This window comes from Oncorhynchus mykiss, chromosome 24 (genome assembly GCF_057628025.1).
Source record: "Oncorhynchus mykiss isolate SJ-2025 chromosome 24, ASM5762802v1, whole genome shotgun sequence".
NCBI lineage: Eukaryota > Metazoa > Chordata > Actinopteri > Salmoniformes > Salmonidae > Oncorhynchus > Oncorhynchus mykiss.
Window position 1 is genome coordinate 10,329,204 of NC_143045.1, and position 23,771 is coordinate 10,352,974.

A 23,771-nucleotide genomic window follows, 5' to 3' on the forward strand; every position below is an offset into this window, starting at 1 on the left:
AGCATTGGAGACAACATGGGTCAGCATCCCCGTAGAACGCTTTTGACACCTTGTAGAGTCCATTTATATCTTTTTTTATTTAGGAGTGTAATGACGTTTTAACTCATCCAAGTGGATAATAAAAATAACAAATAAGTTGTTGCGGAAGTGACGACATTACGGAAACTACAGACTCAGCTTTCGTAGATGAAATTGTAGTCCACAAATAAACGGCAGACTAAAGACGTCGACGAAAAGGTATAATACATAAATCAGTATGGCATTTAGCCTTGGGATTGTAGTACTTTCTTGCGTGTTGAGGACTAGCTGACAATGGCTAGTTAACCTCGTTAGCTGGCTAGCTGTTTGTCAGCCATACTGTCTGTTTATAGCGAGCGTAGCTAATTAGCAAGCTATCAGATTAACTAAGGAGTTCTGGCTATTTACATAGCTAGCTGTCGAATAAAAATATAGTTAGCAATGTGTTTCGCTATTTCGTTTGTCGCAGTCGTGTTATAAAATGAGCTTCCAAACTGCTGTAACTAACTAGCTCCTGTAACGTTGGTAGTTAGCTAGTTTACATTACTGTACAGCGAGCCAACTTACACGCCCGAAACAAGAGTGGGGTTTTATGTCAATACATCTAACGTTAGCTAACAAACGTTAGGTATGTCAAGTTAATTACATCTGAAGTTGGGAGTTAGTTTAGTAGAAGTAGACCTAACACACAACGTCACATAGTTAACAAACATGTCTTTGTTCATTTCTGAATCTGTCAACATTGATATCCATACTATGGTTTCCTCCACTACTGTACTGATTAATAACACTGCCCCTGCCCAGGGTTTCCCACACTCGGACCTGGGGCCCGCCCTGGGTACATGTTTTGGTTTTTGCCCTAACACTACACAGCTGATTCCAGTAATCAAAGCTTGCTGATGAGTTGGCTATTTGAATCAGCTATGTAGTGCTTGGGCAAAAACCAAAATGTGCACCCAGGGGGGAAGTTTGGGAAAGCTCGTCCTAACACAATAATGGACAAAATCAGGGTTTCCCAACCCTCTCCTTGGCCCACACAGTGTTTAACCCTACATTGGCACACTAGATTAAATTAGTCAAAGCCGTGATGATTAATTGACTAATTGAATCAGGTGTGGCAGTTTAGAGTTAAATCAAAGAGGAAGAGAGGCCCAACTCTGTGGAAAATCTGTCTCCCACCAGCAAGCAGTGTTTTTGTATGGAGGGAAATGAGTGTTGAATATGGTCAACAAATAAAATGTGTGGCTTATTTGCTACCTGAGGTTTATTTTTAATCAGAGGTTTTGTAATGCTGGAGTTATGCGTGTACTGATAAGTAGGACATGTGTCATCCCGGCAAATTGTCTTAAGATGGCTATGCATATTCAAATTGGCTCTGTCAGTCAAAACTGCCAAATGTTCCCATCTAAAGGTCAATCGATTCTCAATTGCGGTACGGTTCTTGAAACATAAAGCCCTTTAACACCAAATAATTTCACAAATGCAAAATATACGCTTACTGTACACTGTTTTTAAGCGGCTTTAGCACAGTATTTTTCAGAGACAACACTTTAACAAAACCTCCCCGACCAGAAGATTCTATTGTCAATAAGCGCCAAAGGTAGTTACGCATGGGCTATCCCTGCCCTTGTGTTGATGTCCTCGGAATAACATGTTGAACTGGTCGAACCACCCAGAAATTACAATCTGAGTCTTTCCCTTTGTTGATGTAGTCTAGTTTATTCTGCTTTTCGCTAGATTCTCCTTTTTGTTAGATTATCCTATCTTAATTTACAAGCTTCACAAAATGTGGGTTCAAGTGGCCTCTGCCCACACTGTCGTAAACAACACAATTTGTAGGAATTTGTGTCATGACAAGTCTGTGTGCGCTGTAATATGAATAACACATGGTTCTCTTAGTCAGGTTATAGTCCTATTCTTTCCTAACAGAGAAAAGGGGCATGTCAATACTTGGCAAAATATGCATTGGTCACAATGGCTTTGGCATTTTGTAGAACTTTAGTTGATTCATATGCTACATGGTAGAGGTCGACCAATTAATCGGAATGGCAAATTAATAAGGGCCGATTTCAACATTTCATAACAATCGTAAATCTGTATTTTTGGCCGATTTTTAAATATAAATACAATTTAAAAAAAGGTTTTACACCTTTATTTAACGAGGCGAGTCAGTTAAGACCGTTCTTATTTTCAATGACGGCCTAGGAACAGTGGGTTAACTGCCTTGTTCAGGGGCAGAAGGACAGATTTTTACATTGTCAGCTCTGGAATTCAATCTTGCAAGCTTACAGTTAACTAGTCCAACGCTCTAACCACCTGCCTCTCATTGCACTCCACGAGGAGCCTACCTGTTACGTGAATGCAGTAAGAAGCCAAGGTAAGTTGCTAGCTAGCATTAAACTTATCTTATAAAAAACAATCAATCATAATCACTAGTTAACTACATATGGTTGATGATATTACTAGTTTATCTAGCGTGTCCTGCGTTGCATATAATAGATGCGGTGCCCATTCGCAGAAAAAGGACTTTCGTTGCTCCGTGTACCTAACCATAACCATCAATGCCTTTCTTAAAATCAATACACAGAAGTATATATTTTTAAACCTGCATATTTAGCTCAAAGAAATCCAGTTTAGCAGGCAATATTAACCAGGTGTAATTGTCACTTCTCTTGCGTTCATTGCACGCAGAATCAGGGTATATGCGATAATAAACATTTTGTTTTCGAAATGATAGTTTCTGGATTCGACCATATTAATGACCAAAGGCTCGTATTTCTGTGTGTTATTATGTTATAATTAAGTCTATGATTTCATAGAGCAGTCTGACTGAGCGATGGTAGGCAGCAGCAGGCTCGTAAGCATTAATTCAAACAGCACTTTTGTGCGTTTGTGAAATGGCTAGCTAGTTAGCGGGGTGCACGCTAATAGCGTTTAAAACGTCACTCGCTCTGAGACTTGGAGTAGTTGTTCCCCTTGCTCTGCATGGGTAACGCTGCTTCGAGGATGACTGTTGTTGTGTTCCTGGTTCGAGCCCAGGTTGGGGCGAGGAGGGGGACGGAAGCTATACTGTTACACTGGCAATACTAAAGTGCCTATAAGAACATCCAATAGTCAAAGGTATATGGAATACAAATGGTATAGTGAGAAATAGTCCTATAAATACTATATTAACTACAACCTAAAACCTCTTACCTTGGAATATTGAAGTCTCATGTTAAAAGGAACCACCAGCTTTCATATGTTCTGAGCAAGGAACTTAAACGTTAGCTTTGGCACATATTGTACTTTTACTTTCTTCTCCAACACCATTTAAAAAAAAACCAAATTCAACATGTTTCATTATTTATTTGAGGCTAAATTGATTTTATTGATGTATTTATATTAAGTTAAAATAAGTGTTCATTCAGTATTGTTGTAATTGTCATTATTACAAATACATTTTTAAAAATCGGCCGATTAATCGGTGTCGGCTTTTTTTGTCCTCCAATAATCGGTATCTGCGTTGAAAAATCATAATCGGTCAACCTATACTACAATGAGTTGTCCTTGTATTCTGTGGTTAGACTAGCCTATCATTAGCAGGATCATAGTGTCACATGGATATGGTAAAACATGTACCGTCCGCCTCTCCAGTGTCAGTAACAGCACAATGTTATATAGGCCTGGTGCCGTGATTGGCTGGAGTTCTGATACGAACAGTATGCCAATGGAGGGTGTGTACCAGTGCATTACTTTGAGGGCTGTTGAATATGAGAACTGCTCTGTTGTTGTGAAATCTCGCTACTGCCTTTTGAATGCCACACTGCAGTGGAGCCATCTCTCCCTCTTCTGTGTGTCCAGCTACTTTCTCTACTCCTCCTCACCACCCTGTCTCCTCAGGCTGCCGGTCCTAATGTGGAGGCGGGGCAGAACTTGTGTTGAGCACGTGCCTGTGTTGCCATGGGGTCACCCCCCTTGTTCCTGCTCCTCCTGGGCCTGACCCCTATGCTCCGCCTGACTGTTAATACCTTCCACACGTCCGCCCCTCCCCCGGCTCCCCCTCCCTCCTGTGGGCCTGGCCAGTCCTGGGCCGTCCGGCTGCACACAGACTCCGAGCTGCTGGAGGCTGAAGGCTCCACCCTTCACGAGCTGGCCAGCAGGGTGGCTGAGCAGGCTGGCCTGGAGAACAGGGGCCAGATAGGGCAGCTGGAGGGCCACTACCTGCTCTGTGCCGGGTCTGAGGAGGAGGGCAGGCCGGGGGACGTGCTGGCAGCCCACCCTCATGTGCTCTGGCACTCCCAGGAGCAGGTCCTCAGCCGCTCCAAGAGAGCAATAGCCTTCAACGACCCCAGATACCCATTACAGTGGCACCTGGTGAGAATTAGGTCTAATCTGTCTTTTTCTTTATTTTTCTTCAGAACTGTCTCATAGCGAAACAATATTCAGATCTACTGAATATATACACACCTATAACCTATAGAATATTCAAATCTACTTACTGCACACTTACAGCATATAGAATATTCAGATCTGTAAGAATGCACAGTACTTTTTAAACTGTCGGCTATATGCCACGTTTATTTTCAATGTCTTCAACTCTGTAACCTTTGTCACTTCCCTGCTCTTCTCCTCCTCTCCACCCACCCACAGCACAACGGTGTCAGGGAGGGCATGGACATCAATGTGACTGGTGTATGGGAGCACAACATCACAGGGACAGGGGTGACAGTGGTGGTCGTGGACGATGGGGTTCAGCACACCCTCCAGGACATTCAGCCAAACTATGTGAGTTTCATACTGGCCACATCTAGGCCTATTTCCTTTTGAAGCTTTTTACTATGGGTAAGCTGACGCACACCCCAAAGTCTTTTGTAGAGGTTCTGACTTACGGAGAGTAAACTATAAAAAAGAAAGTAGGTCACAGACTCTAATTATGCTCCCAAATATTTTATGGGTATCGCAACCAACATTACGGCACACAGTGCCTTCTTCAGGGTTAGGGTTCAGTGCACCGAAGAAGGCACAGTGTGCCATAACATTTTTGGGAGCATAATTAATGGCTTTGTTTCTTTTTAAAGCTTTTTGCTAATGTCATCATGTAGTATGTTCTTTTCCAAATTCACATTCTTTATTCTTGAGAAATACTAATACTAATGTGCTTCATTCTGTCCCTTTAGAGTCCAGAGGGCAGTTATGACTTGAACTCCAACGACCCGGACCCCATGCCCCACCCGGACGCCCGCAGTGACAACCACCATGGCACGCGCTGCGCTGGGGAGATCGCCGCTGTCTCCAACAACAGCTTCTGCGCTGTGGGCGTGGCCTATGGCAGTAAAGTGGCAGGTACATTGTGTGTTTGGAAAGCATGGTTATGGTAACCGTCAGAAGATTTTACAGGGTTGTATTCATTAGTGCGCACACCTTAGTAAATCGTTTTGCATGGAAAATGAACATTTGTGTTGCTTTTTGGACAAGATCAGGTAGTCCCTCTCTGTTTGTCCTTTTCTTCAGTTTGGTGCCTAGGGGGGAATTCTAACTTTTTAGTGTGAGTTTCCTTCAATTTGTAGTCTACATTTTGCATCATTCCATTCCGTTTACCTTTCTTTCCTCTGTCATGTCTGTGTAGTAGTTCCTGAGGATTGCTAGCAATAGTGTAACATTTTAGGCTAACACTGTGCAATATTTTGTGACATGGTAGCCTATTTCAGGGTTTTCCAAACTCGGTTGACCGGACATCGAGGGGGGCACGTTTTTGTTTTTTGCCTTAACACTACACAGCTGATTTAAAATGATCCAAGCTTGATGATTATTTGATTCAGCTGTGCTGTGCTAGAGCAAACATCTAACCTTTGCATCCCTTGGGGTCCCGAGGACTGAGTTTGGGAAAGCCTGGCCTATTTGAATCATTTATGGAACTCATACCACACTTATCAGTGTGAGCCTGGTGCACGGTTCACGACGACTGGATCGTTGTCATACAGTTCCATTATTAGTAGGGTAGATTTCTATAGCTATTGTTCAACCCCTATTGTACACTTTTCTCACCTTCAATATTTTATGGCTTGATCAATTTGAATATGGCAACTTTCATGATTAGTCGAACCACTTTTTTTCATTCATCAATATATTTTGTGCGTAAAGGCTCTCCAAACCTGTTTTTTATGATTCATAAATACTTTCATAACCCTAAATTATCTACAAGATCAGAGTATTTTAAAATCTACAAGTTTGTTGCTGAAACGGAGACAAATAAGCATATATTTAAATGTCTTTATTTTATTGATCCCTAATATTCTGAACCCGTCCTCTCTATATTAAATTGTCTGTCGAGAAAATTTTGATTTAAAGGTACACCGTATTTAAAGGGATGGTTTTAGATAAATGTGCTGACAACCCCATAGCACCAAACTACTTTTTATTCTATCAGATTCGTATGTTTTGATGTCCTTTCTTCATGTCATGTTTTGTCTGTTCAGGTATCAGAGTCCTGGATGGGCCGCTCACAGACAGTATGGAGGCGGTGGCTTTCAACAAGCACTACCAGATCAACGACGTCTACAGCTGCAGGTACAACAGCGAGTAGCTCAGCCTCACATGACTCTGAACATGCTTGGTTTGCTTATAATCTCAGCATAAATCAAAATATTAACCGGAATATACAGCCAAACACAGCTCTAAGCATGGTTATAAAGATATGCCCTTCTCTCTCTAGATTTTTCCTCCGCTGCTCTTTAGTGGCTGTAGGAAAAATGTGTCTGACTCAACTGTGCTCTCCTCTTCCCTTTCCTCCTCAGTTGGGGTCCTGACGATGATGGCCGCACTGTCGATGGACCACACCCCTTGGGCAAGGTTAGCGTGGATACAACACACAACCCATTTCGAACATGTTTTGCCAGTCCTAGGCTGCATTCCAAACACTTAAGCACACCCTCAGCCCTCAAATTAATTGGACACTTGTGATGACGTCTGATGAGTTTACACTTGCATTTTTAAATGGACCACCCTTGCCCAGAAATTGGTCACTCGTTCATCCCTCGATGATTGTTTATTTTCATCCACCGGTAGCTTGTGGGTGCTTTATATGCGCTACAGTCAATTATGATTGCATGTCTACTTATATTAACTATATCATTATTAAAATACAAATGAATGACCTAACTAACATTAGCCTGGCTAGCTGGAACTTCTGAAGAAGTTTTTTTTTTTTTTCTACAATTTCCAAAAGCTAACCTAACAAACATTACTTTTGCGAGACGTGTTTGTGCATTAGTAGCACAATTTCTAACTTATTTACATTCGTTTGTAATTACACTTGTATGTTGACTTCGCCATATTGACGTTGAGGTTTTAAGTCTTAGTGGATGTACATTCATCGCGAATTGAATTATGGGGCGTTTCAGGCCCCGAAGTGAACATAATTGTACACTCGCAAACTCGATGAAAAACCAGGGCTGAGGGGCTTACACTGCGAACTTCCCTTGTTTGGAATAGATAGTGATGGCGAGGGTTAGTGGAGGAGGTTGTGTCTTTGAGTTTTAAACGCAGCCCTAGTCTCCTTATAGAAATGCATTTCTGCACCACTCTTCGGTACCAGCAGAGTGCAGTATATTCTTGCTCCCTGAAGGGCACGGTTTGTGTGAGTGTCTTATGAGACACAAAAAAAGAGAGAACACATCGCTTACACACGTACATGCACATATACACACACACACACTCTGACTCGAGACAAAGTGTCTGGCTTTTTCTGGTCAATTTCGTTTCCTAGGTGTGCCTCACTCCCTGAATGGCTTTGGCAGGCACTGTGGAAATGAATCAGAACCACCGAATCCCCTCAGCCAGTCCTCATGGTCTAATAGAAATTTGTGCTAGCTGCGGCTTCCAGCTTTTCACAAACCTAAGAATGGCGGTATACACACAGGATATGATTATAATGACTTACACTGACTATACCAAACATCAGAAACACCTTCCATGGACCCTACAAGGTGTCAAGCGTTCCACATGGATGCTGGCCCATGTTGACTCCAATGCTACCCACAGTTGTGTCAAGTTGGCTGGATGTCTTTTGGGTGGTGGACCATTCTTGATACACATGGGAATTTGTTGAGCATGAAAAACTCAGTTGCGTTGCAGTTCTTGACACAAAATGTTGTGCCTGGCTCCTACTACCATACCCCGTTCAAAGGCACTTAAATCTTTTGTCTTTCCCATTCACCCCTGAATGGCACACATACACAATCCATGTCTCGCGGCTTTAAAATCCTTCTTTAACCTGTCTCCTCCCCTTTATCTACACTGATTTGAAGTGGATTTAACAAGTGACATCAATAAAGGATCATAGCTTTCACCTGGTCAGTCTATGTCATGGAAATGTTTGGTATACTCAATATTGATTATTCAGGTATGACTAGGCCTGTGAATGCTGCTATGTACTCTGGTTGGCTGTATTAGTCTGCAAGAAGTTAGGCGTGACTAACTGAAGCAAATGTTTCCTTGTTTGGCCTGTAGGCGGCGCTGCAGCACGGAGTGATTGCTGGCAGACGGGGCTTCGGCAGTATCTTTGTCGTCGCCAGTGGCAATGGGGGCCAGTACGAGGACAACTGCAACTACGATGGCTATGCTAACTCAATCTACACTGTTACCATTGGTCAGTGAATAGGAGCAATGTTGTCTGTCTCTGTCTGTGTTGAGTGTTTCTAACCGTGTGTGTCTCTTGTAGGAGCAGTAAATGAGGAAGGGAAGATGCCCTTCTATGCTGAAGAGTGTGCCTCCATGCTGGCTGTCACCTTCAGCAGTGGGGGCAGAACGCTGCGTAGTATTGTGAGTCTGTACTGCTAGTAACACACACACACACACCATTTCGAGGGAGTTTTCACACATCGTTCTGAGCTATAGTTTGAATCCGAGTTCGGTTATTTGTTACATTGTATCTTCTTTTTTTTTCATGTGGTCCGTTTGGGTTCACATTGCCAAATGTCAAACAAACTAAAATGCCTAAACTACCACCTGTTCATGCAAGTCCATGATTTATCGGGGATTTAATGCGCGTATTTTTCTATCTATTTTTCTATCTATGATTATTAAGAAGCAAAACTTGTGTGTACCAAACCTCATATTGCTCTCGCTTTGGTCTTCCAACAACATGCAGGAGTAAACAGCGCAATAGCCACTCTAACTCTGACGTGAATAGGCAATTTTCCATAGCCTATATCCCAGCCCCCCTCTCCCCTAACATGCATCGGATGTGCTCATAAATTCGCTGCCACTTACAGAATGTCTCAGAGATACCAAGTTATGGTACTGCGTGCATTTCATCAAACGCTCTCAGTCAAACAGACAATAATACTGCACACCTCTGGTGCTTTTCCTGTGTTTGGTCCAGACTGCCATCTCACCTGCAGTGAACTGCACCACGGTACCAATGGAATCCCCCTTAGAAAGACTTGTTGTGCCTAGGCCCTTAAGACATAGATTGAGAAAGTTGGACAGTCGGATGATGACAGATGATACTGTACTGTGCCAATCAGACATCTTTGAGTGAGGTAGAGAGGACACATTGATGGCTAGTGAGTTAAAGGAAAACCACCCCAAAAATATATTTTGGTGTTTGTTTCATTAGTCCGTTGTTGGTATAGTCTCAGAATGTGTTGCATGTCCGCAATCAAGTTTTCAAGATGCGTAACTTTCAAAATACAGAAATATAGCCGGTATGATGCATTTTGCGTCATATGATGGTGTGTTTTGAGCGAGGGCAAAGGAGATGGGTTTTAGGAAACTAGAGAGGAGAGTTGTAAGGCAAAGCTCTGTTTGTTGCCATCTCCTGGGTGACATGGCTTGCCGGGTGATGTAAGCCCTGGGCCAAAACCCTCAACTGGCATCCGGGACTTCCTGAAAAGCCAAATACACCAGGCCAAGTGGTTTTAGGGCTAGGCTCTAGCTCTTCTACCCTGTCGCACAAGTGCTCTGCTCATACGGTTTGTATCCCACAAGGCACACTATTCCCTATATAGAGCACTGCTTTTGATCAGTAGTGCACTATACACGGAACAGGGTTGCATTTGGGATAACACCACTGTATCCACCCACCAGCCCAAACACTTCTAGCTGCCATGTGCTATGCTGCAGTGCCACCACTGCTATGCTCCATTTCCCTCATTACATTCCCAACACACGGGTCCCATTTGATGTTGAGCAGTGCTGAAGTCTGAGCTCTCTCCTCCGCTCTGTGCTTTCATGGCTTTGACAGCTGCTTTAAATGAGAGCAGGCATTCTAGTTGACATATGTCTGTGGATTCTTCCTCCGTCCCTTTCCCTCCACAGCAGAGAGCCTGTGGTGTTCCTGTCAGACTGTTTCTCCTCTCTGTGTCCGACCAGGCCTGTCGTCACCTAGGATCAAACACCCCCTAGCTGTGTGTCTGTGACCAACGTTCCAGAGAGGTCCCTTACTCGTCTAGGAGACGAGCTGTTTAGACAGCACTGTCTGCATGGTCTGGATCTGTACTGCGTGGCTGCGTCACAAATGCCTCCCCATTTCCTTTCATAGTGCATTATATATTTAATATTATTTAATCATTATTTTGACAGGGAGTCGACCAAAGTCTCTCTTCCAGATGAGTCCTGTATAGCACCACAATACACATCAAACTACACATTCATATACACACATTAAAATACAGATTATCATGCACAACAATACACGAAAAGCAAAACTCAATCATAAAAAAACTGACAATTTTCAGTACAAAGGTCCCCTAACAACTGTCTGAAATGCCCTAGAGACACCAATTCCTCCAATTTTGAAAATGTATTGTAGATCATTCCACATGTAAGGTGCAAAACAAAAACTAAAAGCAGATCTACCCAACACAGTGGAGCTGGAAGGGATCTCCAGAGTTCGCCATCCCTGAGCACCGGTTCCGGTAGCCTGTACATCTATAGGTTCACAATGAGGTACGGGATGGCAGAAGTTTATGCAAGAGGGCTTTATCAACAAAAAGAGTGCAATGCATCAATCTACAAGACTTCAAGGAGGGCCAACCCACATTCTGAAACAAAATGCAATGTGTACAGAACCCATCACCCGTAATAAAGCACAAGGCGCTATGATAAACAGCGTCCGATGGCTTCAATAAGGGTGGCAGCTGCATTCATATATAAACCTATATAGGGAATAGGGTGACATTTGGGACCATATTTGAATGCTGCACACTTCATATTATGCTCATAAGCTACTACATATGCAACAATCCACGCTATACTCTAACCCAAAACTCTACACGCATCACAGAGCTTGTACGTTATTCTCTCTTTGTTTACATCAAATATTGAACCCATGACTATCCAGGGTATTTTCCACTGAAGTCCTATAGGGAATAGGCTGTCAAATGGGACGCAGCCATAGTAATTTCTGTCTATTGGGAAGGACTGTGGGATCTATGCTGGGATGCAGGTCTGACATGCCTGAGCATGTCAAAGATCATGTTTACCAGTGAATCCATCAGCAGCCCTTTTTCTCTCTGTCCCTGTATTCATATCAATCTCTCTCCCTCTCTCACCACATCCTGTCTGTTTTAGCACTTCTGTCTACTTTTTCTCATCGTTCAGCCCCTCCATCTCCAACTCTCCATCTTTTCTGGCTTTTCCCTCTTCCTCCCTAGTCGTCCCATAGCTCCTTACCACTGACTGTTTGTAATGGCGTGTGAGATTCGTATACATGTTTATGACTCTTCTCTGTGTGTGTGTACTGTGTAGGTGACGTCAGACTGGTCACTGCAGCAGGGCACGGGCTGTACTGACGGGCACACGGGCACCTCGGCGGCGGCACCCCTGGCGGCTGGCATGGTGGCTCTGATGCTGCAGGTCCGGCCCTGTCTCACCTGGAGAGACGTGCAGCACATCATCACCTACACAGCCACACAGGTACAATGTACATGACAACAGAGTGACATCATCACCTACACAGCCACACAGGTACAATGTACATGACAACAGAGTGACGTCATCACCTACACAGCCACACAGGTACAATGTACATGACAACAGAGTGACATCATCACCTACACAGCCACACAGGTACAATGTACATGACAACAGAGTGACATCATCACCTACACAGCCACACAGGTACAATGTACATGACAACAGAGTGACATCATCACCTACACAGCCACACAGGTACAATGTACATGACAACAGAGTGACGTCATCACCTACACAGCCACACAGGTACAATGTACATGACAACAGAGTGACATCATCACCTACACAGCCACACAGGTACAATATACAGTACCAGTCAAAAGTTTGGACACATCTCTACATTGTAGAATAATAGTGAAGACATCAAAACACATATGGAATCATGTAGTAACCAAAAAAGTGTTAAACAAATCAAAATATATTTTATATTTGCCTTGATGACAGCGTTGCACACTCTTGGCATTCTCTCAACCAGCTTCACCTGGAATGGTTTTCCAACAGTCTTGAAGGAGTTCCCATATATGCTGAGCGCTTGTTGGCTGCTTTTCCTTCACTCTGCAGTCCAACTCATCCCAAACCATTTCAATTGGGTTGAGGTCAGTGATTGTGGAGGCCAGGTCATCTGATGCAGCACTCCATCACTCTCCTTCTTGATCAAATAGCCCTTACACAGCCTGGAGGTGTGTTGGGTCATTGTCCTGTTGAAAAACAAATGATAGTCCCACTAAGCGCAAACCATATGGAATGGCGTATCGCTGCAGGATGCTGTGGTAGCCATGATGGTTAATTGTGTCTTGAATTCTAAATAAATCACCAGTGTCACCAGCAAAGCACACCCACACCATCTCCATGTTTCACGGTGGGAACCACACATGCAGAGATCATCCGTTCGCATACTCTGCGTCTCACAAAGACACAGCAGTTGGAACCAAAGATCTGAAATTATATATATACCACACCTACCTTGTCACAACACAACTGATTGGCTCAAACGCATTAAGAAGGAAAGAAATTCCACAAATTAACAAGGTACACCTGTTAATTGAAAGGAATTCCAAGTGACTGCCTCATGCAGCTGGTTGAGAGAATGTCAAGTGTGTGCAAAGCTGTCATCAAGGCAAAGGGTGGCTACTTTGAAGAATCTCAAATATATATTTTTTTATTTGTTTAACAGTATTTTGGTTACTACATGTGTTATTTCATAGTTTTTATGTCATCACTATTAGTTTGACTATTTTCTATATTGTAGAATAAAGAAAAACCCTGGAATGAGTAGGTGTGTCCAAACTTTTGACTGGTACTGTACATGACTACAAAGTGACATTGTCACCTACATGCCCTCTGAAGCACACTTCAGACATACAGTGAGGTCCAAAAGTATTGGGACAGTGACACAACTTTTGTTGTTTTGGCTCTGTCAATGACTGTGTTAAAGTGCTTTAATTTTAGGGTATTTTCATCCAAATCAGGTGAACCATTTAGAAATTGCTGTACTTTTCCTACATAGTCCCCCCCATTTTTTTTTTATAGGGACAAATGAATTTACACTGAGTGTATAAAACATTAAGGACACTCTTTCCATGACAGACTGACCAGGTGAAAGCTATGATCCCTTATTTATGTCACCTGTTAAGTCCACTTCAATCAGTGTAGATGAAGGGAAGGAGAAAGGCGGGTTAAATAAGGATTTTGAAGCCTTGAGACAATTGAGACATGGATTGTGTATGTGTGCCATTCAGAGGGTGAATGGGCAAGACAAAAGATGGTGTGGTAGTAGGTTCCAGGCGCACCGGTTTGTGTCAAGAACTGCAACGCTGCTGGGTTTTTCACACACAACAGTTTCCTGTGTGTCTCAAGAATGGTCCACCACCCAAAGGACATCCAGCCAACTTCACACAACTGTGGAGTCAACATGGGCCGGCGTCCATGTGGAACGCTTTCGACACCTTGTAGAGTCCATGCTCCGATGAATTGAGGCTGTTCTCAGGGAACAGAAGTAGTCAAAAGTTTAGTATTTGGTCCCATATTCATAGCACGTAATGAAGCTTGTGACTCTACAAACTTGTTGGATGCATTTGCTGTTTGTTTTGGTTGTGTTTCAGATTATTTTGTGCCCAATAGAAATGAATGGTAAATAATGTATTACGTTATTTTAGATTCACTTTTATTGTAAATAAGAATACTTCTACATTAATATGGATGCTACCATGATTACGGATAATCCTGAATGAATCGTGGATAATGACGAGTGCGAAAGCCACAGAGGCACAAATATCATAACCCCAAGACATGCTAACCTCTCACCATTACATTAACGGGAGGTTAGCAATTTTGGGGGGTATGATATTTGTCCCCATACTTTTGGTCCTCTAAAATGGCCCTCTGTGTACCAAAAAGTGCTGTAATTTCTAAACGGTTCACCAGATATGGATGAAAAGACCCTACAGTTAAAACGAACAGTCTGCACCTTAACCTCATAGTGCTGGAGTACAAAGAGAGAGAAAAAACTGTCACTGTCCCAATACTGTTGGACCTCACTGTATGACTCACCTTGCTGTACTGTATCATTAATCACTGCTACGCAGGCACATACAGTTCCTAATTGAGAGTGTGTGTTTCTGTAGTATGATGTGCAAGGGGACTGGAAAATCAATGGAGCGGGCTTCCACCACAGTCACCAGCACGGCTTCGGCCTGCTCAACGCCTGGCGGCTGGTCAACGCTGCCAAGGTACCACTCCACCTCACTCACTTCCTGATGTCTCAGCAGCACACTCATGTCAAGCTTAACCAACTACACTACTGATACAGTATTGGTTGGGATTTTCTTTCAGCGAAGTCTTTATTCTGCTAATTTAAAAAGACTGAAGGTATACATGTGGAAAGTGTTTTTGTGTGTTTATTAATCAGGTGTGGGAGATGGTGCCATTCCTAGTGTCCTATCAGAGCCCAGTGCTGAAGGAGGAGGCTCTTGTCCCAGCCTATCCGGAGCAACTCAACCTAACCTGGAACGGTTGGTAGAGTTTGTGTGTGTGTGTGAGAGAGTGATCAACCAAGCGAGTCTCGTAATATGCAAGTCTGAGTATTTGCTGTTTCTCTTCTCTCTGTCAGTGCTCTCCAGAGAGACCCTCCCAACATGCAATCAGCAGTCTGCCCTTATTAGGCAATGTTTTTCAGAGTCTCTCTGTCACTGGGCACACTGACTGAACTATGGAGGAGAGAACACCCCTTCCCTCTCTTTCTCTGTATTTCTCTCTTCTTCTCCCTCTCTGACACACACAGTGACATCACAGCAGAGATATCTGTATTCCTTCCTCCCTCTCTTTTCTAGCCTCCCTGTGGCCTCCTGGCCCAGTGTATGCAGCCTGTGTGTTGCCTGTTCTGAGGTCAGGAGCAGTGTGTTTCACTGTTTCAGCACAGCAGTGAGTGTGTGTGTGTGTCCAGTCTCACGTGACTAGGGTTTCTAAGGACAAAGCAGAGGAAGAGTTGCTGACAAAGGCTAAATGTTTTAGTCCAAGTGAAACATCTGTTTTGAATGAATGAAATTCGAGATGCAAAACGACTTTGTATTTATACATGGAAATTCTGTTTCCATTCATTGAAAAGTAAGCTAGTTTTGGTTATTCTCAACGATACATGAAGCAGGTTGTTATGTTAAACTACTCTATCGCTAGGCTATTTGTTGTCCTTGTTGCTATGTGTTTTGGCCGGTCCGTTAGCTTAAGGTCCAGTGGTTAGTGTGAGCACTCGTTCCTTCCCATGTGAAAACGGAAGACTAGAGTTCCAATGCTCAGTCCCAAACGTTAGATTCCCCAAAGATAGTGACGTGTTGTTACTGAAAAGAAAAACAGTCGTTTAAAAGTACAAAACGTTTCAAATGTCTGAGATGTTTGCGCTAAATGTCAGGAGAGGAATGTATGGGGTGCATGCCAGGCCAGCGTTGATGAAATGGCAGAGGTTTTAAAACTGTACGTCCCAAATGGCACTCTTTTCTTATCGTGCCCTACTGGGCTCTTAGCGCTCTGCTCAAAAGTCATGCAAATATGTATGGTAACGTGTCTTTTTGGGATGTAGCCAAAATCACTGGCTTATATATCTTTGTGTGTGTCAGTCAGAGAGGGGGAGAATAATGCAGTACCAACAAAGCATAATAGCCAGAGCCTTTTTCGTGATATTTACTGCCATTGTGTTGATTTTAGCTTTGAGACGATTTATGATATTGGTGAAAAAGCTTATTTCAGAGCTGGAGCATCAAGTTTGTGCTTGATATAATTTAAAACGTGTATGAAAAGGCAGTAACACACTCTTAAGACCCACCAGTCGTGATTATGTGGAGGAAGAGTGAGATTCTCATGACAGGTCACTGTCTGTGTGGGAGGGTCTCTGAGGAACTCTTACGAGTCCAGTCCTGTATGTTTGGAAGAAGATGGCTGGAATCCAATAAGTCCTTTTCCCCCTCCCAACATCCTGCTCTACCCCTATACACTCTACCCCTCGCTCTGCCCCCCTTCACCGCCAGTCTCTCTCCCTCTACACCTTTGTATGTCCCTCCCTCTTCATCTCCTTCCTTGGCCCTGGGAAGTGTTTTTCCCTACATGGTAGTGGAGCATTAAGGCCCATTAGTAAACAGGGGCTGAGGAAATGCCAGTGAATTACAGTACGCTGCGGCTGCAGGTCAGGAATCCAGAGAGAAAGGGAAGAGGTAGTCCCTCACAGGAGTCACCAACTCTGTCTGCTCTTTGTGCATATTCTAGGACTGAGACATACTGTATTCCTCTGGGGTGGGTGGGTGGACATTTTACTCTACTTGTGAGTACCAGAAGTCCTCCCAATAATTAGCTGTAGAATATCAGGCAAGAGAGCCATTGCACAGTGGATGGTGTAGTGAAACTGTTGAAGGCTTTGGGGGTGGAACAAGATTGAACAGAGGCGAAAACAAGATTGCAAATGTCTGGGGAATGTCTGGGGAGTGTCTGGGGCAGATGCATATACAAAATACAGTTCTATACTAAATGGAGTGTCTGGGGCAGATGCATATACAAAATACAGTTCCACACTAAATGGAGTGTCTGGGGCAGATGCATATACAAAATACAGTTCTATACTAAATGGAGTGTCTGGGGCAGATGCATATACAAAATACAGTTCTATACTAAATGGAGTGTCTGGGGCAGATGCATATACAAAATACAGTTCTATACTAAATGGAGTGTCTGGGGCAGATGCATATACAAAATACAGTTCTATACTAAATGGAGTGTCTGGGGCAGATGCATATACAAAATACAGTTTCACACTAAATGGAGTGTCTGGGGCAGATGCATATACAAAATACAGTTCTATACTAAATGGAGTGTCTGGGGCAGATGCATATACAAAATACAGTTCTATACTAAATGGAGTGTCTGGGGCAGATGCATATACAAAATACAGTTCTATACTAAATGGAGTGTCTGGGGCAGATGCATATACAAAATACAGTTCTATACTAAATGGAGTGTCTGGGGCAGATGCATATACAAAATACAGTTTCACACTAAATGGAGTGTCTGGGGCAGATGCATATACAAAATACAGTTCTATACTAAATGGAGTGTCTGGGGCAGATGCATATACAAAATACAGTTCCACACTAAATGGAGTGTCTGGGGCAGATGCATATACAAAATACAGTTCTATACTAAATGGAGTGTCTGGGGCAGATGCATATACAAAATACAGTTCCACACTAAATGGAGTGTCTGGGGCAGATGCATATACAAAATACAGTTCTATACTAAATGGAGTGTCTGGGGCAGATGCATATACAAAATACAGTTCTATACTAAATGGAGTGTCTGGGGCAGATGCATATACAAAATACAGTTCTATACTAAATGGAGTGTCTGGGGCAGATGCATATACAAAATACAGTTCTATACTAAATGGAGTGTCTGGGGCAGATGCATATACAAAATACAGTTCTATACTAAATGGAGTGTCTGGGGCAGATGCATATACAAAATACAGTTTCACACTAAATGGAGTGTCTGGGGCAGATGCATATACAAAATACAGTTCTATACTAAATGGAGTGTCTGGGGCAGATGCATATACAAAATACAGTTCTATACTAAATGGAGTGTCTGGGGCAGATGCATATACAAAATACAGTTCTATACTAAATGGAGTGTCTGGGGCAGATGCATATACAAAATACAGTTCTATACTAAATGGAGTGTCTGGGGCAGATGCATATACAAAATACAGTTCTATACTAAATGGAGTGTCTGGGGCAGATGCATATACAAAATACAGTTCTATACTAAATGGAGTGTCTGGGGCAGATGCATATACAAAATACAGTTCTATACTAAATGGAGTGTCTGGGGCAGATGCATATACAAAATACAGTTCTATACTAAATGGAGTGTCTGGGGCAGATGCATATACAAAATACAGTTCTATACTAAATGGAGTGTCTGGGGCAGATGCATATACAAAATACAGTTCTATACTAAATGGAGTGTCTGGGGCAGATGCATATACAAAATACAGTTCTATACTAAATGGAGTGTCTGGGGCAGATGCATATACAAAATACAGTTCTACACTAAATGGAGTGTCTGGGGCAGATGCATATACAAAATACAGTTCTATACTAAATGGAGTGTCTGGGGCAGATGCATATACAAAATACAGTTCTACACTAAATGGAGTGTCTGGGGCAGATGCATATACAAAATACAGTTCTATACTAAATGGAGTGTCTGGGGCAGATGCATATACAAAATACAGTTCTACACTAAATGGAGTGTCTGGGGCAGATGCATATACAAAATACAGTTCCACACTAAATGGAGTGTCTGGGGCAGATGCATATACAAAATACAGTTCTATACTAAATGGAGTGTCCGGGGCAGATGCATATACAAAATACAGTTCTATACTAAATGGAGTGTCCCTACATGGCCTTCAATTAAGATTGGACCTATGGGCTACCAGAGTAAATGTCTATCACGTGTGTCCACATCAGAACCCTTCACTGTTATAGTTTTCATTGGCTCATCTGCCATTCCTATAGAAGGACAATAGTCATGTATTAGGGTCTCTGTGCTCCTCTCACTCCAGTCACTGCAGCTGACCTCAGGCAATCCGGGATGCAGACCTTGGAGCACGTGTCTGTCACCTTGACGCTGGTCCATTCTCGCCGCGGCAGCGTGGAGATTGTGCTGCTCTGCCCCAGTGGAATGACCTCACTCATCGGGGCGCGCCGTTCTCTGGACACGTGAGTTTGCGCACACACAAACACAAATCAAATCAAAGTTTATTGGTTGAAATGCTTGTTTCTAGCTACAACAGTGCAGTAATAACAGATGTACACGCTTGTTTTAGTTTTACTCAAACTTTGCATAACGTATAACAGCCATTGTTTTGGCATCCTTGCCTCTGTCCTGTTGCGTGTTACTCCAGGGATACCTCGGGTTACTCAGACTGGACGTTCTCCACTGTGCGCTGCTGGGGAGAGGGAGCCGAGGGCCAGTACAGGCTGCAAGTCTCTGACCACAGTAAGGGTCCGTCTCTGTCTGTCATTCACTTGCCTGCCACTGACCACTACCATACCATATCTACACTATGAGCTCTCTCCTGCTCATGCATCCCTCTCTGTCCTTCTGTCCTTCTCTCTTTGTCCTGCTGTCTCCTTTCTTTTAGAGGAGCCTGCGTGGCCCCTGGGCTCTCTGAAGCACTGGAAGCTCACTCTGTACGGCTCCTCTCTGTCCTTCGAAGAGGTCAAGGAGAGACAGAGGTCAGGAGACACCCACCACTGTTAAAACAGCAGCCTAGGTTATATAAATGGAACATATATTGTTTGTTTCTGGATCCTGTATTTTTAAAGGGAAGGGATGTTTTGTCGTTGGTGCTCCCTTAGTGGATGTGAGCATTGATTGGTTGTGTGTTTTGATTGACAGTGTGGTGGAGGAGGCTATGGGGGGGCAGTATCTGGACAGCAGTTTCTCCCTGCCCTGTCCTGCAGGCATGGACATCCCCCCTGAGACGGTCAGCCCGTTCACATCCAGCAGCCTCAAGGTATGTTACGCGCGAGCGCGCACACACACACACACACACACACACACACACACACACACACACACACACACAATATATGCCTCATTTTGTAACTTCCTCTCCCATCACCATGTCTTTGTGTAGTCTCTGCTACTGCTGGGCTGCTTCGCACTCTTCTGGTCCCTGTACTACACCCTGGAGGTGACCCTGGCCAACCTGGACTTTAGAGGACTGTGTTGGTGGGACAGGGGGACGCGGGGCTCCCACAGGGGGCTGGAGATGCTCTGAGCTGGAGAGAACTGTGTGTTGGACTAATCACTGGAGACGCTGCCACATAACACTGGAGAAAACCTCTTCCCTCTACGACCTCCCACCCGCCGTTCATCAGTCTAGGCCTGCTGTGAACCCAGGGGGGCAAACTGGACTGGAGACTGAGCTATGTGGGCTGGAACTGTGATCTCACTGGCCCACCCATCGCTCCCCAAGCCTGTGGCCTTTTATCAGAGTTGCAGAGACCCAAGCCTGTGGCCTTTTATCAGCGTTGCAGAGACCCAAGCCTGTGGCCTTTTATCAGCGTTGCAGAGACCCAAGCCTGTGGCCTTTTATCAGCGTTGCAGAGACCCAAGCCTGTGGCCTTTTATCAGCGTTGCAGAGACCCAAGCCTGTGGCCTTTTATCAGCGTTGCAGAGACCCAAGCCTGTGGCCTTTTATCAGCGTTGCAGAGACCCAAGCCTGTGGCCTTTTATCAGCGTTGCAGAGACCCAAGCCTGTGGCCTTTTATCAGCGTTGCAGAGACCCAAGCCTGTGGCCTTTTATCAGCGTTGCAGAGACCCAAGCCTGTGGCCTTTTATCAGCGTTGCAGAGACCCAAGCCTGTGGCCTTTTATCAGCGTTGCAGAGACCCAAGCCTGTGGCCTTTTATCAGCGTTGCAGAGACCCAAGCGTATGTGAGTAAGTGTACTGCGGGGGAGCAACCTAAACCCTCTGGATCTCTCAGGACCCTCCGGTCTCACCTAGCAGTGCTATAGAGGTGGTAGTTTGGCCTGGTCTTTGGGTTGACGTGTGTATCACTAGTTTGGTTCAGTCCCTTACCTGGGTCTTTTACTGTGGGATTAGACGGCATGCTGGACAACCAGACAGAGCAGCACTCCTGGGGTGGTTTCCTGGACAATGATTATCCTGGACTAAAAAGCAAGATCAATTACGAATATCCGTTGGAAATGCTTTTTAGCCCAGGATTAGGTTATAGTCTGGGTCCGTAACCGGCCCTTGCAGTTTAAGTCAGTCTTCCAAAGTTTATTAGGTGTGCACCATGGGAAGGCATTACAATGCTGTGTGTGTGAATGTGTTTTAAAATGTAAATGGTTTTGGGGATGTGTGACGGTGTGTGGGTGTGAATGTGTTTTAAAATGTAAATGGTTTTGGGGATGTGTGACGGTGTGTGGGTGAATGTGTTTTAAAATGTAAATGGTTTTGGGGATGTGTGACGATGTGAGAGTGAATGTGTTTTAAAATGTAAATGGTTTTGGGGATGTGTGACGGTGTGAGAGTGAATGTGTTTTAAAATGTAAATGGTTTTGGGGATGTGTGACGGTGTGTGGGTGAATGTGTTTTAAAATGTAAATGGTTTTGGGCATGTGTGACAGTGTGTGAGTGAATGAGTTTTAAAATGTAAATGGTTTTGGGGATGTGTGACGGTGTGAGAGTGAATGTGTTTTAAAATGTAAATGGTTTTGGGGATGTGTGACGGTGTGTGGGTGAATGTGTTTTAAAATGTAAATGGTTTTGGGGATGTGTGACGGTGTGTGGGTGAATGTGTTTTAAAATGTAAATGGTTTTGGGGATGTGTGACGGTGTGTGTGTGTGTGTGTGAATGAGTTTTAAAATGTAAATGGTTTTGGGGATGTGTGACGGTGTGTGTGTGTGTGAATGAGTTTTAAAATGTAAATGGTTTTGGGGATGTGTGACGGTGTGAGAGTGAATGTGTTTTAAAATGTAAATGGTTTTGGGGATGTGTGACGGTGTGTGGGTGAATGTGTTTTAAAATGTAAATGGTTTTGGGGATGTGTGACGGTGTGTGGGTGAATGTGTTTTAAAATGTAAATGGTTTTGGGGATGTGTGACAGTGTGTGAGTGAATGAGTTTTAAAATGTAAATGGTTTTGGGGATGTGTGACGGTGTGTGTGTGAATGTGTTTTAAAATGTAAATGGTTTTGGGGATGTGTGACGGTGTGTGGGTGAATGTGTTTTAAAATGTAAATGGTTTTGGGGATGTGTGACGGTGTGTGTGTGTGTGTGTGTGAATGAGTTTTAAAATGTAAATGGTTTTGGGGATGTGTGACGGTGTGTGGGTGATGGAGTGCTCTTCAGATTTTGGCTGCTTTTTAAATGATTTATTTTATTAATAGGATTTGTTCAAATGTTTGCATTGTAATTTCAGGAAATGTCTAATACTGTGTACGAAACATGAAACACCTTCCTAATATTGAGTTGCCCTCAGAACAGTCGATTTGTCAGGGCATGGACTCTACAAGGTGTCAAGCATTCCACAGGGATAATGTTCCATGTTGACTCATGATTCCCACAATTGTCAATTTGACTGGGTGACCTTTGGATGTTAGACCAAGTTGCTTTTGGTTTTGGTCCAACAGCTTCAAACAGCTGTAAAAAAATAATATATATATATATATATATATATATATTGTGACGATTTTAGATGGTACAATGATTACCGACACTATTCCGTGCTTGTTTTCTCGCAAACTGAAATTGAGCGAACAGTGTAGAATTTTTGCAACTAGGAAATGAATCATTTCCACTGGATAACACAGCCACGAATTCAGAACAGCTTTCCCATTTTGACAACAGATTACGTTCCGGTGGGAGAAATCAGTATGCAAATATCGCAGCCAATCCCAACACTAGCGGCTAAGTGATACTGTGAAACACTTGCATTCCACTATTAGCGCCAGATATATTATGGAAATTTTTCTGAAATTACAATGCATAAATTCAAAGAAATCCTGTGCGTAGCAGCTTTAAAGCTACAATATGTACGTTTTTGGGCGACCGGACCAAGTTCCTATAGAAATGTGAGATCATTCATTCCTGTCTAAGAAGCGGTGGATTTGTTCTATGTGTGCTATTTCTATGCTTCCCGTTCTAAAGTTTTGTTTTTGCTTCTTTTACTTTGGGTTTTGTACACCAGCTTCAAACAGCTGAATATACAACATTTTTGATTCTGTAAAATATATTTCAAAGCGGTTTAGATGGTACGGTGGTTCTCTACACAATGACTGCTTGTTTTGTCACAAACTGAAATTACACAAACTATTCTAATTTTAGCAACCAGGAAACGATGGAGCTATTTCTGTGCATCTTTTAAGTTAATGATTTGTAAACAGACCTCCTGTTTGGAATGTTATTTTGTGCAGACTGTATACATTTTTCCAGTACTTGAACTTGATTTGGGATCTGAGTGTGGGGTTGAATGTGTTTTATTTTTTTTTTATCAACTGTAATATGTGTGTGTTGTACATCTATATATCAGAGTTTGATGATTTTTATCAACTGAAACATATTAAAGATTTTATTTTTATTTACTGAACTGGAAGCCTGTGTTTTGCTGTGCAAGTCACCGCTTGATTGAGTAAAATGAATAAAGATTGTTGATGGAAGTTTCCGGCTGGATCCTTTCCATAATTTCCCTTAATCAAACTATGGGAATTTAGCACGAAAAAAGTTTCAAT

The 23,771-nt window shown here is 43.2% G+C and overlaps 1 protein-coding gene across 6 annotated transcripts; it reads left to right on the forward strand.

The window, feature by feature from the left end:
* Positions 1 to 129: 129 nt before the first annotated feature.
* On the forward strand, positions 130 to 23,699 carry LOC110503677 (proprotein convertase subtilisin/kexin type 7). 6 transcript variants are annotated; one of them, XM_090218230.1, is made up of 17 exons: positions 152 to 237; positions 2,362 to 2,395; positions 3,901 to 4,374; positions 4,651 to 4,785; positions 5,178 to 5,343; positions 6,477 to 6,567; positions 6,795 to 6,849; positions 8,509 to 8,647; positions 8,720 to 8,820; positions 11,752 to 11,919; positions 14,604 to 14,708; positions 14,888 to 14,990; positions 19,088 to 19,244; positions 19,430 to 19,524; positions 19,670 to 19,763; positions 19,927 to 20,044; positions 20,168 to 23,699. In XM_090218230.1, exons 3-17 carry the CDS (start codon positions 3,961 to 3,963, stop codon positions 20,309 to 20,311), a joined length of 2,085 nt encoding a protein of 694 aa, XP_090074356.1. In that variant the 5' UTR covers positions 152 to 237; positions 2,362 to 2,395; positions 3,901 to 3,960; the 3' UTR covers positions 20,312 to 23,699. The 6 variants fall into 6 exon arrangements, with proteins under 6 accessions (XP_036817681.2, XP_036817676.2, XP_090074356.1 ...); XM_090218229.1 differs by having other exon boundaries at positions 156 to 237; positions 2,359 to 2,395; XM_036961783.2 differs by having other exon boundaries at positions 156 to 237; positions 2,359 to 2,395; positions 19,430 to 19,530; positions 20,168 to 20,816.
* Positions 23,700 to 23,771: the final 72 nt, after the last annotated feature.